Source organism: Nyctibius grandis, chromosome Z (genome assembly GCF_013368605.1).
Source record: "Nyctibius grandis isolate bNycGra1 chromosome Z, bNycGra1.pri, whole genome shotgun sequence".
NCBI classification, from domain to species: Eukaryota; Metazoa; Chordata; class Aves; order Nyctibiiformes; family Nyctibiidae; genus Nyctibius; species Nyctibius grandis.
Window position 1 is genome coordinate 95,608,261 of NC_090695.1, and position 17,362 is coordinate 95,625,622.

The 17,362-nt window shown below is 40.4% G+C and overlaps 1 protein-coding gene across 1 annotated transcript in view; it reads left to right on the top strand.

The window, feature by feature from the left end:
• The window catches only part of SDK1 (sidekick cell adhesion molecule 1), a 394,034-nt gene that overhangs the window by 294,361 nt on the left and 82,311 nt on the right, over positions 1-17,362 (top strand). The window contains exons 21-25 of the mRNA XM_068422403.1: positions 1,603-1,794; positions 3,578-3,699; positions 11,691-11,800; positions 14,085-14,235; positions 16,153-16,390. Of these exons, the coding sequence (XP_068278504.1) occupies positions 1,603-1,794; positions 3,578-3,699; positions 11,691-11,800; positions 14,085-14,235; positions 16,153-16,390 (813 nt within the window). The remainder of the gene's footprint in view (positions 1-1,602; positions 1,795-3,577; positions 3,700-11,690; positions 11,801-14,084; positions 14,236-16,152; positions 16,391-17,362) is intronic.

Consider the following 17,362-nt stretch of genomic DNA (forward strand, 5'->3'; position numbering starts at 1 on the left):
ACTTAGTTAATTCCTGTCTAACAGATGGGACATGTCAGACACTTAAAACTGGTTCTAGATGAGCATTCAGGAGCTTTTTCCCCTTCCCCTAGGTAGTGCATAGTCAGACAAGTGGTTGCAGCGTAGCTGGAATTGTTGAAGTATCACCTGTCTTTATCACTGCCCCCTCACCTGAAACATAATTAGTGACTATGTGAGTACTCCAAGCCCATTTTCATGCAAAAATAGCTTAACATGAATCTTTGTCAGTGATGGCAGCTAGCCCCGGAGGAAGGATAACATGTCACACCTCTCAAACTCTCACAGAAATATTTGTCTCACCGTGCTTTTAGTTCATGAGATGATGTTTCCTTGTTGATTAATACCATAAGGTATTTTGCTATGTCAATTTGTATATGTTAATAAGCTTGTCACGTTTTAAAAGAAAAAAAAAAAAGGCAGGAGAAAACCCCCAAGCCTCCCAACTGGTCTGAATTCCTCATCTTAGATGATGGGAACAGGAACCCAGTAGGGAGTTTCTCTAGCCAGCTTGTCTCGTGCATCATTCGCTCAGCAGGGTGCCTTTCTGTTACTCCTTTTCACTCACTTCCATTTCACAGGCATTCAAGAGCTATGTGTATTTTTCCCCCCCCTTGAGTCAAATCACAAAGCAAGCTGCAATCAGGCAAACTTTTCAGACTTGCTCTCTGGAGACTGGCTCAGTAAGGTTCAAATGGGTTCAAATGAGAATAAAGTGGGACCGGGTAGGAGAAGGATAAGCAGATTTGGAGGTAAAAATTGAGCAAATCAGACAGTAGAAAGTTTCAAAAGTTCTTGGAAGGCAAATGGTTATAAAAGTGATAAAAAGGAAAGCCGGGTTATGATAGCAGAATGATATGGAGGTCAGGGTGAGTGCAGTTTTGGACAATACGTTGGCCACAGTATGGTTCTGAAAGAAAGGATAATGATTCACCCTGCTAAAGGATTTGTGCGAGGAACAAGCAGTGGGGAGTAGAGGTTTTTCAGTTCCTAGAAGATTCCCACAATGTTCCTGCCCGATTTGTTATTGTCGGGTTTGTAAGTATTTCTAGATATCCAGCAATGAAGGTTACTTCAGCCTGGAAAGGGTGTAGCCCTGCTAAGTGCATATAGGTTTTTAATTACATGTTCTAGCTGGTGAGAAGATGTTATATTTTCCAGTGTTTCTTCCTGTTCACTTTGTAGAGCTCACAAAATGAAAGTCCACCCTTCTGCGAGATTATCCCCAGGTTTCCTAGCCATTTCATAGCAAGCACTGTGTAGTCATAGAAAAAAGAGACAGACTGTTGAGACTCCATGTCCTCCCCCATCTGTAATCTGATCGGCAGATGATACTCCATGGGGTACCTACATCAATTGCTTATTGGAAATAACAATATTAGAAAAATACTTGGGTATTTTAGCCAGTGTTCAACTTTTTTTTTTCTGCTTATAAGGAAACAAGTCATACCACCTTTGACCGCTAGCAAATCTTACAGAAGCAGGAATTTACCAGTCTCTGGGTTATTGCATCACTGTACTTTAGAAGAAAAACTAGACCCCACCACTGCTACACCCCCTGACTTCTGCGTAATTGTTTTTCAGGGTACCAGATCTCCTGGGAGGTGTATGGCAGGAATGAATCTCGTCTTGCCCGCACGCTAGCCAACACGACGCTGGAGTACAAGATCACAGGGCTGTCGTCTCTCACCACCTACACAATCGAGGTGGCAGCTGTGACTGCAAAAGGGAGCGGATGGGTCACATCCTCCACCATCTCTTCTGGTGTGCCCCCAGGTTGGTAAAACTGCATGAAACAAAATGGGCTGATTCTTCATATTTCTGTGTTTCAAAGATCACAAATTACTTCGGTTCAGTAATAATAAAAATGGTTCTATTTATCAAGCACTGGAATTCTTTACCACATAATTTAAATTTAATTTTTAGAACAGATTAAAACATTAACATTGAACACGTTTACAGTTTGAAATTACCAGAAAGTTGAGGCTGTTTAATAAAAAAAAGTTGTAGGGATGGCAGAAGGCATGGATAAAGTAATAAAGTGGATACAACACAGAATGTCTCGACGTTTACAAAGTAACGTAAGAATGAAGCCTGAATCAATTCAAAAAGTGTTGCTTTGGGGGAAAAAGTAGTCTGGATGCTGTTAAAAGGGAAAGGTTTTTCCATTTATAAGTAGTATCGCTTATGTCATCTATGAGAGGACATTTATCTAATGAAACTAAAATCTTATTTACAAGATTTGGGAGTTGTGGCCTGAGAAAGATTTGGGAGGAGGTAGTTCTGTACCGCGTTGTCTGAGTTACCGCTTGGGCACCTGTAAATTTAGCCATTTTTCATTTTGATTTTAAAATTCTGCACTCTACCTCATCCAGTATAGAAAGCAAACTAAAAAGCCAATTCTTACCTCAAACAAGCGGTTAATTTATAGGTTATATAAGCAGAATTTTCTAGAGTGGAGCAGTTAGTGTACATCACTGACGGTAATCCAGTTTTCCCCTTTTTTGGTATTTTTGAACTTTTCTGTATGTCTTCAAGTATGCTTGCCTTTCCTTTCCCTAATCACAGGTAATTGTGACAAGCTGTAGACTAGATCAATGCCATGCTCCCTGTTGTTAGCCAGATAACAGCATTATCCTACTTGGTCAGGGTTAGTTTATTGATCATAGTTCCCACGAATGTGAAGTAAGAATCAAGAAATATTGTGTATTCGTGCATACTTGAAATGTATGCCAAAAAGCTGCTCATTTTTTGCCTGCTGCATTTGCACATAGTACAACATTATGAATGATTGCTGGTTATAATATTAATTTCCATTTCTTACGAATGCAGGTACTAATTGGAATTTATTCTAAACAATCTATATTTAATCTCTTTCCTGGGTTTGCTTTTGTTGATAATTCAGATAATATTAAAAATGTAAATCCCACTGTAAGCTTGACTGATGTGAGGCAAAGATCTGATTGGGGCTGCAGATTTTTCCTCATAGAAGGTCACTCTATTTTAAAAAATTCATCTGCTTTACTTAGGCATCAGAAATGCCCCCTAAACCCCATTTATTGTAGGTCAATATAAGAATCACAAAATCTTTCCCATACGCTACCCAAAAACTTGAGCCATTTTGTGTTCTTGGTATATTGAAGCTATATGTACTGTAAGAAGTAAAAATAATTGTCATTTAATTCTGGAGAAACAGAATTATGGTGGAATTAGGTGAGCTGGCAAGTGACTGGCAGATGTGGAGCTGGGAAGTACCTTCCTCCTTGAGCCACCACACTTTGTCTGTTGTGCAGCTTCTCTAAAATAGCAGCTGTAATGCTTTAGACGAGCCCTTTCTTTCCTCTTTCGATCTGTAAAAATGTGGTGCATGCTCAGAGCAGCAGGAATAGTAATGTCATATGTAATACTGCCAAAAAGGAAAAAAAACCAGCACAGCTATTTGCTCTATTACAATTGTTACCAAGGTATTTTATATGCTGAAACGTTGAATGTCAGCCTGTGTTATCGGACCCTGGATGAAGAGAGTTTTCATCCCTCATTTATTTTCCTGTTTCTTCAGAACTTCCAGGTGCTCCATCCAACCTGGTGATTTCCAACATCAGCCCTCGCTCTGCCACGCTTCAGTTCCGGCCAGGGTATGACGGCAAAACTGCCATCTCCAAGTGGATAGTCGAAGGCCAGGTATGTCCCTGACAAAAAAGCTCTTAATGAAGTTTCTGAGGGGGTAAAAAGGGGTCTAAATAGTGAATTGCTGTTTTGGTTTACAGTGTTTGTTTAACTTTGGATCAAAGCTCTTCAGTAGATGGCCTGGTGGTAGCTGTTCGGGGGGTCCTAGAAAGGCTGGAATATGAGGGAGTTCGAGAGGCTTAGCTGAGAAATGTCTGTGCGGTAGCCAGAGAGAAAAGGGTCACATGAATGCTGTAACTTCTGTTCACAGGAACAAAAGAAAAATATGATATATATACATGTGAGAATGCTTATCCTTTAAATAGTTCACATGGATTTTTGTAAAGCAGCTTTGCTTATGTTCAGAACACGAGATGCATCATAAGCAACACATACAGCAGAGCTTAAGTTCATCATTTTGTTTGAAAAAGGGTTTGAAACCTGTGTTTATGTTCTGTTAGGTGTGTTTTCAAACCAGATGCAAAACTAGAAGTATTATCTTATAGAGTCAGAAGTGTAGGAAGAATTGCACTGAACAGTAAATATACGATTATTCATGAGACTGAGTGTATTTTTCTATCTTGTAATGGAGTATACTGAGGTTTTCTGTCCAGGCCTCTAGATGTGAATAGGATGAATTCTCTTCTTCGTCAGCTTTAAACAATATCCCTCTTTCTGCTGTCATTATGCCTTGGAGGAGTTATATATTCCTCATTTGTTCTCCTGACAGATGAGCTTTGCTTCTTCCTTTCCACCCACAGATCTTTATAAATAATATAATCTGTTTTTAAGACCAAATGTTGGACTTCTTAAATCACCGTCATGCTCAGACATGTTGATACAATCACTTCACTTGGTAATGGGATTGTTGTGAACAAGTTGGTACATTTTGTACCGTTTACATACACAGTATTGCATATTACAGATTTAAACACTGAAATCCTATAATATGGTGGCTTGGCACATCCTGAGAAACATTTTTGTGCTGGAGCACCACATTGATATTGCTAGGAATTTGTTAATCCTGTGAGTTGCAGAATGCCACTGAAGTGAAGTAAATTTGGATGCTTTAAAAGTGCAATAATAATTACCATGAAGTTCATCTGCATCCTTGAAGAGCCCCAGGTACAAATAGTGGTTGAAGGGTTCTTGGTGTGCAGGGAGGGGAGGGAGGATCTCTCTTGTTCACAAACCCTCATCAACATCTCATGTGTTGCTAGAGAAGTCAAGGGGTTAGTGGTTCTGATAGATCCTGGATCCAGGAATATTTGCTCCATTTGGGGAAGGAGCACGGCCAAAGTCTTTGCAGAGTCTGGGCAGTTCTTTTCACCATAGATACCCTGCAAGTTTCTTTTGCACTATACCTCACTGTTTAGCTTTGGTACAACGAAAAATGGTGTTCCAAGTGGATTTAATTTAAAAAAAAAAATAAAAATTCTTGCTCACATGATTAACAAAAATCTTTTCAGGTATGCAGAGAAATTGGTGACTCCTTAAGGACAGAGCAAATCCTGTTTTCAGGATGACAGCTGCATATAATTCTTGGTTTACAGGCCCTTTCTGCCAGCACTCCACTCAAATGCTCTTTCTCTCTTAAAAGTGCAATTTCACAGCACCTTTAGCCAATCTAAACCAGAGCTCTCATTGTTCTGCTCCTGTTCCCTCTACTCATCCGTGTCACTCTTGCCAAGACTTTCTTACTCCTGCCTTCTGCGTGCACTGCTTCTGGCGTGATCATACCCGGAGCTGCTGTGGGACTTGATCCAGCCAAGAACCAATGAGTTTCAGGCAGATCAACTACCTGCACAGGCTGTGTGTGATCAGAAGAGCACCGTTGCAAGGGGAGGGACTGCCCTCTGGACTTGGCAGGATTTTCTGCCTACCTTTTAAAGACACATAAGCTTTCACAAAAACGCTGCCAGTGACACCCAGGTGTTCACTTATGCCTTTCATGTAGTTTGTTCTAAGCAGTGATCTGTCTGTGCTGGGATGCAGACTACTGTTGCAACATCTGTATTCTAGCACAGACAACCATAATTGTTCCTGATGACTATGTTAGGTTGAAGAGCAGTGGTTATACCCAACCTGCAACAGTATTTTCTAAGCAGAAATATAGGGAGGATTTTTTCCTTCTGGATCTTTCATTCACTGGCCCATGTGCAGCTTTTAATAGCGCGCTGTTAAGTGTTTCATGCCTTAGCAGTTAAATTAACAGCCACTTAAGGCGTGGTTTTGCATACAACGATTTTAAAATGGGTGGTATTGTGGAGTGATAGGATCACATTTAACCATAAAACACTCATCTGTATGTTCTAGTGTACTTGCAATTAATCAGTTGAATTAGAGAATAAAGGTTCTGTCCAAGCAGGTACAGGGACTACATCTCCATCTCTTTGGAAATTTTTTGACCATTAGCCTTTTGGAAAGTTTGCAACAAGATGCAGAGTAGCTGAAAACAGCTAATAGCTTGGGAAAAATATGTTGCGGTTTACTAAGACCTTGTACAGCATGAGCTCTCCTGAAAGGAGGAGAGCTAGGTCAATGTCCCACCCAGGTCTGTTCCCTCTGGTCTGTACTTCTGCTGTCGGTGGGCTCATGACAAAGCATGACCGACAAATACATGGTACTGTTGTGCACTTCATCTGTGCCCCCCTCTGTTTGTCCAGCTGGGTGATAGCTTTGCATTGGACATCCCTTATATATTGTGTCTTTTCTTGCATCTCTACTGGGAATATACCCTTTACTCTGAGTGTCTGAGTCCTTACAGACGAACTTCAGCTATTTTATATTCACACACACAAACAAGCTGCCACCAACGTGTTTTTCTTTGTTCCTTTATGTGCCACAAAGCTTCCTTGATAAGGGCAGGTCTAGAAAACGTTCCAAGTATTCCATTTTGGCTAAGTGCCATTTTTGAAGTCTGATAGTTCATGAACAATTTGGATGAAAAACACAGCTGGGAATTCCAGTTGACGTGCAATTTTGTACATCTGGCCTCGGCTTCTGTTTTTTGTGCTGGGGTGTAAATTCATAGGAGCCGCTGTGGAACTAATTCTCAATTATGTCAATGAACATGAGAGGAGAATCAGGTCTTGGAAGATTTTAGTATTGGTAGATACTGAAATATCAAGTGTTAAAAATCCCATTTCTGTGTTTCTAGTAAAGATTCTGTACTTCTGAAGGGATTTCTTAAAAATCACTAGGCTCTTTCTTTTCCATCTTTCCATCAAGACTCAGAGCACTGGAGGAAACTAGATTTCCAAACAGAGAACTACAAAAAAAGTACCAATGCCATTTAAAAAATATTTCTAACATTGTTTTTCCATTACATACAGTATAATCTAAAGAGACGAGGGTCTAAGGTAATATAAAGGTTCTGCTGACGCTTGTTCAGAGGGAGCAGCAGTAACTGTCTTGTGGCATTGACACACACAAGTAACATGTTTATCCCCAAAGAATTTCAGTAAATCCTTCCAATCATCCTGTACTCTCAAATGCAGTTAGAGTGTATATTGTAGACTTTTTTTCCTGGCAATTTGCAACCAAGACTGGCACTGAATCCCTCCTGCTGTTCACGTCATTTCGTGTTTGCACTCTGTATGTGCTGCAATCCAGTTTCAGCTTATTCTTCTTGTGCTGGATTTTTCCCGGGGTTTTGTCAGGAGAAGTATATAAATGACATCATCATGATGGTGCCTTGGTAGGTGCTTGGTCCACAGCATCAAGCTTTCCAGTGGCTGATTAGAAAAGCTGGGCTAACTTCTGCTGAGTTTGGTGTGTTTTTCTGGTGATTAATTTTAGTGTGCAGGCAGCAGAAGACCTGTAGAACGGCTGAAGGCCACTTATGAAGAGGTATTGCACATCATGGAGCCATGAGTATATGGGCTAATATAGATAGTTTTTGTTTAAAGCCTTTCTGCTGTTTTTAGAGAGGTTTTGTATGAATATCATGGTGAGCGGTAACAGAGTTTCAAAGTAGTAAAACCTTTAAAGTATTATTGCTGTGTTCGCTTGTAAAGCTGTGAGTTGGGAAAGATGTTGTAACTTTAACCGTGAATTTATCTGATTTTGTGGGTTAAGTCAGTGATCCGGATAGGATTCAGCCATTGTACGAGGTGATTCTCTTGGTGTCATTTTTACTTCGGAGCTGGTAAATAAAGTGTCTGAAACTCTGACAATTTTATGCCTTTGCCAATCTTTAAATCAAAAATGACTGAATCGATTTAAGGATTTTGTAGGAAAAAAAATTGCACCCAGGCTGACATCCTGTGAACCGCATTTCTCCCAAAGCGATTTCAAATGTGAGAGTTATGGACCTCTATAATGAAAACTCTGACATGTCTTGAACTATAGTAGAACACATGGTACCTCTATAATGTACAGAAACATTGTGTTTTCCTTTCCTGCAGTTAGTACTTCATAACTGTTCAAAATTTTGAAGCATTACTGTCTTGTACAAAATATCGCAGCAAATGATTTTTTCATTCCAAATTTTAATTATTTTGGTTTCTTTTAAGTCACGGTTCTGCAACTTTGCTCATATAGTGCATTCCATCAGAAAACGTTAAGCTCCTTTATAAAATACGTAACATTTTTCTTTTTAGAAATGGAGAAACTAATGCATAGAGAAGTAAAGGGTTCTGACATAACTTCTAATATTGTTTTATACTGGGTAATTTCTGTAATAATAAATGAATATGCCCTTTTATTGAATGTAATGCCTTGGGAACAGCTGAGAGATGAGAATGAATATGTGCTAACTTGCGATGGCTGATCGTTACTGGGGATCGTATGAAGTGTCTTGGTGGACAGAGATGTTTTTCTTGTGGCAGTCCTGGGGACTGGGGCCCTATTGTACGCAGAACTGTTAAGTTGCCGAGTGCATTTCTTGAGGAGTTTTTATGCCAACGGTAACAGAAAAGCAGTTGGTGTTCTCATCTGCCTCCTAAAGTGCACACATGTATATGTGTGCATCTGTCAACAAATATTACCCTTTTCTGAAGTTTGCATCCCCTATCCAAAATACAGCTACAAGAAAGAAGCCTCTAAATTAACTTTATTTTATGCAGAGCAGCTCATAGTGGACTCTCTTGCCCCTCAAAGGACTCTTTTATCCTTACCACTGCCCATGGTTCTTTTTGCCCCGTGGGAATCCCTTTGTACTCTGATTCCTGAAACTGATACGTTTCCTCTGATCTGACATCAGAGTGTTTCAGCAGAAATAATTTCCTTTTCCTTCAAGAGCCTGAAACTTGAAATCTACTATAGATCTTGCGGAAGTTAAAAATATAGAAGTCTATCACTGAAAGTTCTCTTCAGAGACTCATTTCTGATATTATTGCTAAATAAATGAAACTTGTTTTGAGTAACATTGTCCTAGAATTGCTTGGCCACGTGAGTCAGAGATCATGCAGAAGTCCCCAGGCTGTTCACCAGACTCACCCTACAGCCGTTCACCTTTCAGTCCTCTTACTTTGGAAAAACTCCCCACACAAGCAGCACTTTCTTATAATATACTGCTGATTTCAGTAGATCTAACCCTTTGAGTTAGTTTCCCAAATGCTGGCACCAGATCCTGGGAGTGCTACAAGGTATTATTTTAACATAACACAATTTCCCAATCTATTTTTCTTAAAATCTTTTGCTCGATCACAGAACTATGCCTGTGGTTGATTTTTTGCTGCCTCTCTGTCACTACCTTTTGGCAGAAAATGAGCGTGAAAGCGGTTAATTGGGACTGTCTGTGCTGCTGCCTTGCCCAGGGTCCCCAACCTCCCAATACAGGTAGTGGCCACCTGTTTACCAGCTGGCTCCTGAGCTTGGAAACAACCAGTATGTTGGGTTTGGTTGGCATCTGCCATTTCCTCGTAGGCTGCACCCATCATTCCTGCCAGGGAGAGTATTCACAACTAGAAAGCCGTCTCCTGGGATAGCTTTCGAGGGGCTTGCCATAACCCTGGGCACATAGAAGCCTTTGCTGCTTCTCAGTCAGTAAAAGATCCTCAATATTTCCACCTTTGCAGCCAGCTGGTAAATGTCTAGCTGCAAAACAGACAGGGGGTTTTGGACTCCTCTCAAGCTTGAGTCAATGTCAATTGATCACAGCCCTGTGGGCCTCTGGGTCTGAACCATGTGGTCGTTAATGTGTATTAATGACCTGCCTGCTGCTGCAAAACGATTGAAACCTGTGGTCTTTTTTTTTTTTTTTTTTTTTTGCTATGCAAGAAATATTTTAAAAAGCTCTTACTGTTCTTAGAATACAAAAAGACGACAAACTCACTGCTGGAGATTATTTGCAGCCTCCAAAGCACTGGGGATTGTTGCTATACAATTACTGCAGTGCTTTAAGATGATGCTGTTAAGAGCAAGGAGTTTTGCAAAAATAAGCATTTACTCTAGACTTTCTACAGTATTAATCAAAAACCCTTTTAATAAAAAGTGTTCTCTGTTTCCTTGACTGAAAACAACCCTGTCTTCCTTTCTCTGTTCATGTAGGGTTTTTTTTAAACTCTCTTTATCATCTCTGTTCTCTGGGTTCAGTCTCGGGCTGTTCTGTTTTGCCATGCAGACCTGTCTCAACTTGCTTCCTTTAAGCTTCTGCATCTATGGACTTTAGTAAAATTTATGGAGCTCAGTTGGGACTGGGAATTTTAAAAGGCCCCTAATCTTCACTGACATCTGTTTTATAGGCTGTTTGGTGTGTGGCAGTGTCCTTGATAACCATCAAGACTGAAAGGCCCATCAAGACCTGTGCAACCACATCCCTCCATGAAAGCAGTCCTGTGCTAGGAATATCACAGAGGCTTCTTTTCACAGTGCAATGCAGAACTTATTTCTTTGGCCTAATTTTCCTTGTGTCATTTCTTCATACACAAACATAAATATGCAGCACATCAACTCCTGGGTGAGCGAAGAACTAAAACATCTATAAATAAATCAGACTGCTTCTCCTGAAGGGGAAAAAAAAAAAAGAGTGAATGAAACCTAATTTTTTCTATTTGAAGTACTTGGGATATGCTAGATACTTTGGGCTATGTTGCCTACCGAGTGCTTTGACAGTGTCTATGGATGTAACTAGTATACAGAACTCGTAAGGGATCTGTTTAAAAAAGATTAAAGGAAATAGTTCTTTACACAGTGGGTTGTGAGCTTCTGGAATTTGTTGCCACAGCAGTCTGTGGGAGTAGATAGTGTCAGTAGGTTTAAAAAGGATTAGGCATCTTCATGGATATTAAGTCTGTAAATAGATACTAAAGGGAATAGCTGCCTGTGTACCCTCTAACATCACTCAGCCCGTGATTGTGGATACCAGGGTAGGGTGAGGGAACTGGGCTACAGGTACTGCCCTGCGGGGTAGGGTTGAAATACCAGAGTAAATGTGCACGATGCTAGGGAATTCCAGCAGGGAGCCTTGTCTAAGATCCCCTGTGTTCCAGTACTTGTGAATCCCAAAAGTCAAGCCCAGCCATCTACCACCTCTCTTCTGTCTCCTTCTCCACACTCCTGCTGTGGCTCTTACACACACAGCCCTGCCTACTGATGCTGCCATCTTCCAGAGCCCCAGGTCAGCCTCTGGCCTTTCTGTCATGCCTTGTTGACTTCCTTTTAAGTCCTAATTCATCTTCATTTTATCTCCAGAAAGCTGTATGGAAAGTAATGCTCTCAATTCTCATTGAGACTCTTGATACTTTTGTATTGTGTCAGCGAGATTGAACAGGGTACTAGTGCTCTCATGGTGTTTTTCTGGAATAGATCTTATCAGAGGATACGAGTGAAGTCCCAACAGGTACAAGGAAATTTGGCAACCTTGGCTGTGTTGTTGCTTTACAGATAACTAGTGCCTTGTCATATAAAAATTAATATTAACTGGATAATATGTATTTAAAAGCATTTGTCCTTCCACTGCTGTGATGACCCACATTGAAAAAGAGATTATATACATAATACTTAATCATATGTATATATATAGTCTGTTTTGTATTCCTTCTTACCTTTCCCATGTACAGGTTGGTGTACTGGGTGATGAAGAAGAGTGGGTGAGTCTTTGTGAGGTGGAGAATGAACCTGATGCTCAGATGCTGGAGGTACCGAACCTTACTCCTTACACTCATTACAGGTAAGAACAGCAGGTAATTAGCTGCAGCATGAAAAAAATGAGTCAATAGCAGCATGGAACAGCTTTCCTAATCACAAACAACTTGCTGTGTTTTATAATCTGGACAAAAGGGAAAAGGTTGGCTGTTTTCATAGTTTGTATTTAAAATTGCTTGTCTGACATTGTTAATTGTAATTTACATTCAATATAATTCATAACATTAAAAAAGAAATCCAAGTGCACAGTGAAATGCTTTCATGAGTAACTGATATCCTGTGACTTCCCTCATCTAAAGGGTTGCACCAGTGTAACATCAGTCAGTGACAAATCAATTGCAGTTAAACTGGCACAAACATGTAATTACATATTTACATCAGTTTAAACATTGTTTTATTGATTTAGCTTAATTTGGTAACATCAGTTAGATGAAACCTTTGTTTATAAGAATTTACCAAGTTAAGCTTAATAGATATATGCAATGCTAAAATGGATTGAAGTGAATCTACATTATAGGTACACCCCAGTTAAACGAGATTGATTTTTAAATCAATTCAAGTGATGCGTTGCTTTAATATAGCCAAGATTTGAGAGTTTGAGGTACTCAATCCTAATGAAAAATTCTTTCATGAAATAGCTTGCTAATGTAAAGGCCGGTTGCAAGGAGATACAGTGGCAAGTGTTAAATCAGCTCACTAGAAACTTGTCTGCTTTGCCCTGGCTGAAGGGCCTTTTAGCTAGCCCAGGTGCTGTTGTGAGCCAGGTGTAACCAAGTAAAGCTCATATAATTTACAGCTAATTCAGTGCTGGTGCACTAATTTTCTTCTCTTACTCAGAAGCCTCGGAACATACTGAATTTCTCACAAACTCTCCACTGAAGTGTTTTACCCCTCATCCTCAAGAGCTAAACATTTTACTAAAAGCTCGTTGAAAACTTCTGAACTTGAGCAGAGCTTTCTGGTGCAGAGGCTTAGGAAAATTATCTTCAGGTTGAGAAGATTTTGCTCTTACAAAGGCGAATCCTTAAAGCTGAAAAGGCAGAGGTGAATAGTAAAGGGCAGGTTGTACCAGAGTTCAGTGTTCAGTGTCCCTGCAAAATAAGACAGACGTGCACACCTAGTAGGTGCAGTTATGCTGGTTGGCACTGGCACCTTTCACACTTCCAGTTCTCCTCTGATCTTTTTCATCATAATTTGTAGACTAAAGCAGCTCCTTGAATTTTCCCTATTTTTTTTTCTCTCATGCGTACACAGATATGAGCTTTTTTCAGTTTTGTTTCAGTGTAGAGCAATTTTGTATGATTTTTTGAAAGCTAGAAAGTTGTTATCAAATGGATTTGTGGTCCTCTAGTCCGCTTTCGTCATTGCCCACTGAGGAAATACATCACGAGAGCTAATTCTCAGACCGCATCTTTAACAGCCAACTTCTTTTCTATGTTTTGTGCCAATGTTTGAGAGTGAAATCAAGGACAGTATTTGGTTAATGTATTTCCTTTAATGCATTTTCTATGGAAATCAGAGCAGATAAATAAACACTGCTGTGTTGACTAGCTCACCCTTTTTCCAAGCTCAGTCATTAGGTTCAAAAATTAAGTGTTTAGTATGAACAGGTCATGTATTTATGTGCAAGTGCTGGATACCTCTAATTGCTTGTGACAGGTGAGAGTATCTGAAATGTACAGCACGTCTTAATTATTTTGTGCTTCCTGAAAAAAAGATCTCTCTAAATCTTTTGTGACCCAATAGGGATTTCTATTGTAGAAGAGATGGTTTCAAGCAGACGGGGTGTTTTTTAAAGACGCATATCCATATTAAATGACTTAATCTTTCTTGTGCAGGAAGGCTGAAAATGCAGCACAGGGATAAATCAGCTTCTTTCAACCAGTAATTGAGGGGAAATGTTATCACTAGTATATTTTTTATATTAACAGGGAATGAGAATATCCGAAGTTTGATATTTTAATACCTTTCTGAATGTATTGTACAAGCATAGCAAGAGAAAAATCACTTACTGCTAGCATAAGCTCATCAGGCTTGGTATAATTAACATAAATTTCTCACACAAATACCTAAGTTTCTAACAGACCCTAAGCTAATCTCATTTTCATTTTTTTAAATACCTGAGAGGATCTGAAAGTGATTACCATAAAGCATTCAGCAGCGAATATAGAGGGGACCTGCATGCAGCAACCTTTGTGGAACATTTAGAAAGACTTAATTTGTATTTTTCCATCTTTTTTCTGTTCTGGAAGGAGAGGTACCATTCACTGAGCTGTTACAACGTGCACTGTATCTTTCCTCCGTTCCAGGTTCCGGATGCGGCAGGTGAATGTGGTGGGTCCCGGCCCGCTGAGCCAGCCCTCCCGTGTCATCCAGACGCTGCAGGCTCCGCCAGACGTGGCCCCCGGGAGTGTCACCGTGCGCACGGCCAGCGAGACCAGCCTGCGGCTGCGATGGGTGGTGAGCGGGCAAGGAGGAACAGGGGGTGGAGGGGAGCCGGGACCTGGCACTCGGGATGCGGCTCCTTCCCCAGGGGGTCAGGCCAGCACTCAGCAATGCCTTTTCCTTGCGTTCGGCGTAAGGAGTAACAGCAAAATTATTTCCTTTTTCAGAATAGTCAGAAATCTGAGACTTACCTTAAGTGCCTTATTAATCACTCAAATTGCCTACTGCCACTACTTCTGCTACTTCATCAGAGGGATATACACCTATGTGTAAAACCTTAGCTTTTGAGGCTCTGTAGTTCCACAGTCCGGGTCAACATGTGGGACAGGGATATAATACTTGAGCCAATCTGCAGTTTCCTGGGACTCGGTTGTTTGCTTTGCAGAAACAGTCCCCAGAAGGTGCACACTGGCCATTGGCAATCATCCTGTAGGTGCTGAACAGCTGTGGTTCAAAGGCAGCAAAGTTTGCACCTTACGCTCCTGTAGGAAGATTATATTTATGTGAAAGGGTGTGGAGCTACATGATAAAATGTAGAAAAAATTATTAATTGTGAAGATGCAGCCGTTCATGACATGGTTGTGCCCCTTTGGCTGTCTCAGTTACCCATAGAGTAGCACCATTGGGATTTACTTGGCAACTAACCTGCTCCAGAATGGTTTTTCTTCTCCCCTGTTAGGCAGAATTTTCCACTGGGGTTACTGTGGTGTGAAGTTGATGAAGCACAGGTTTTCTTTTGCCCAAATGTTAGCTTTTCCATGCATAAACTCATTATGGCTGGAAATCAAAATCAGGCTGGAAACAAGAGGGTTTTTCTCCCGTCAGAAGGAATAATTCCAGTTTCTCAATGTGACACTGCTCTGAATTCTGAACCTTGAAAGACCGAAACATCAAACTTGAAGGTGTCACCTCAGTATCCATAGAAAAGCCCTTGCAGGTCATTTGATAGGACCCCTATAACTCACTTGTGGCTTTACCGTGTAAATAACATGCCCATGTTGTTAGACCTTTGGTACTATATCCAGACCTACATATCTTCCATCAAAATTAACTCAGGGTTGTTTTAAGAGACTTTAAAATATTTTTAAGATTGTGTTTCCTTGCTGTGCCACCTGGAAGCCTGTTTTTCATGAGTCAAACTGTGCAGGGTTCAGGGGGAGCAACAGCCACAGCTAAAAATGACCTGGCATACCTTTTCATGCTTAATAACCTCAGTATTTGAAAGCGTTTAATCTCTTCTTTTCAAGACCTGCAGGTGAATCTGTGTCCCCCTGGGAGCTGGGAATTCCTTCCTTCCTACAGAATAAGGGTCACATTTCGAGCCCTGCTTGCCTGCGGGATACGATCTTCTAAGCTGCGAAATGTTAATGTGTATCAAACTTTCCCAGTGATTCAAAACTGAATCTCAACCATCCGTGGCGTCATGTAGTTAGTTTAACGGGTAGAAACTCTAAACTTCATGAAGTTGGCTAATTATTTAATATTTTAATCTCTGAAATTGCTTGGGGAGTTAGAATACTAGAATAAATCTCTGCTGATAAATGCGTAGGCAGATAGTCAGTAAAAAAAAAGTAGAAAATGTACGATAAATGAATTTGTCACATGCTCCAGCAATTTATCATTCATTTCCATAACTAATCACAAAGCTCTGAAATATATTGTATTCATATCATCTCTGTTGATACGCCCACAGCCAGTGGCATAGTTCTGTGAGCATATCTGTTTGGTTCAAAATTAAGGTAAAAATTAAAAGAAAATTTCAAGCAGGACAGAAATGTAGAAACATAAATGAAACAGAAAATCAACCTCTCCATTGTTTTTTGCCTTCTATTGGCCTTATACAAGTTCAGACAGCCTTGGTGTACAGTTTGGAAAGCCCTGGCAATGTGTTCTGTATAGGAATATTGTGCTTTTCTTTGTGTCGTTTGCCAGCCCCTCCCCGACACGCAGTATAATGGCAACCCAGAGTCAGTGGGGTACAGGACAAAGTTCTGGCGTGTGGATCTGCAGTCTCCCGCCCTGATGAAGGTTATCAATGACCGATTGGAAAGAGAGTACACGATTGAAGATCTGGAGGAGTGGACAGAGTATGAACTGCAGATCCAGGCTTTCAATGCCATCGGGGCAGGACCGTGGAGCGAAGCAGTGAGAGGTCGTACACGGGAGTCCGGTGAGTCAAAGCACCATGTCTGCTGTGAAGGGCATGTCCAAGAACTTCAGCATTTTCTGCCCTTTTGCTCAGCTTTTGATTTTTGCTTGTTGATCCATTAAATCTAAAATGAAAGAAAAAAACACAATCTCTAGATGCACTGAAGACAAAAGGACATATAGACATTTGAGGGAGCTATTTATTTTATTTTATTTTATTCCTACCCTGCTTTCGTGAATAAACCTGCAGGTTATTTATTTAAAGCAAACAAGACAACCTCTCCCCATTCCTGCCCCCCTTTGGCAGCACTGTGGACAACACAACAAGCAGCTTGCTTACAGCCTTCTCTGGCTGAGCAGTCTCTCATGGTTCCTATCCCTCCCTGGCACCCTGTTGCCCCTCATTCTCCCCCTTTTCCTCTCTGCTTCTAGGCTAGGGCAGATTTTCTCACAGTCGTGCTTATCTGAACTTTTATTTCAAGCACCAAATATTTCTAAACGGGCACAAGTTATTTCAGAGAGCTGATTACCCATATAGAAATAAAATAATTATCTGAGATTTTGATGACACGTTTTCAAAACTGCCTTCTAAAATTGTGTATACAAGGCTATATAGACATAACCTGCATATAGACATAACCTGCATATAGACCTGGAGCACGGGTACTGTATTGTCTACCTGAATTGTCCGTGCTAGCCTAGAGACTTCAAATATCAGAAGCAAACTCTCAATCTCAGGCAACACTAAATTATTGTTAGCTTAGTAGCAACAGTAAAGACAGATCTTGAAAAGCTGCTCTCTAGCTGTTAACTTCCACAAAACCTATTTTCAAACCTACCCTACACGCACCTGATAAATTAAAATTTATATTGCGAGTGAGTAACAAAGTGGATTACATATATGGTTTAAAAGTTTAATAATAAAAGCCCTTTGTGACCTGTATTTATGCAAGGTTCAACACTGATATTTCTTATTATTTTTTCTTATTTTTCT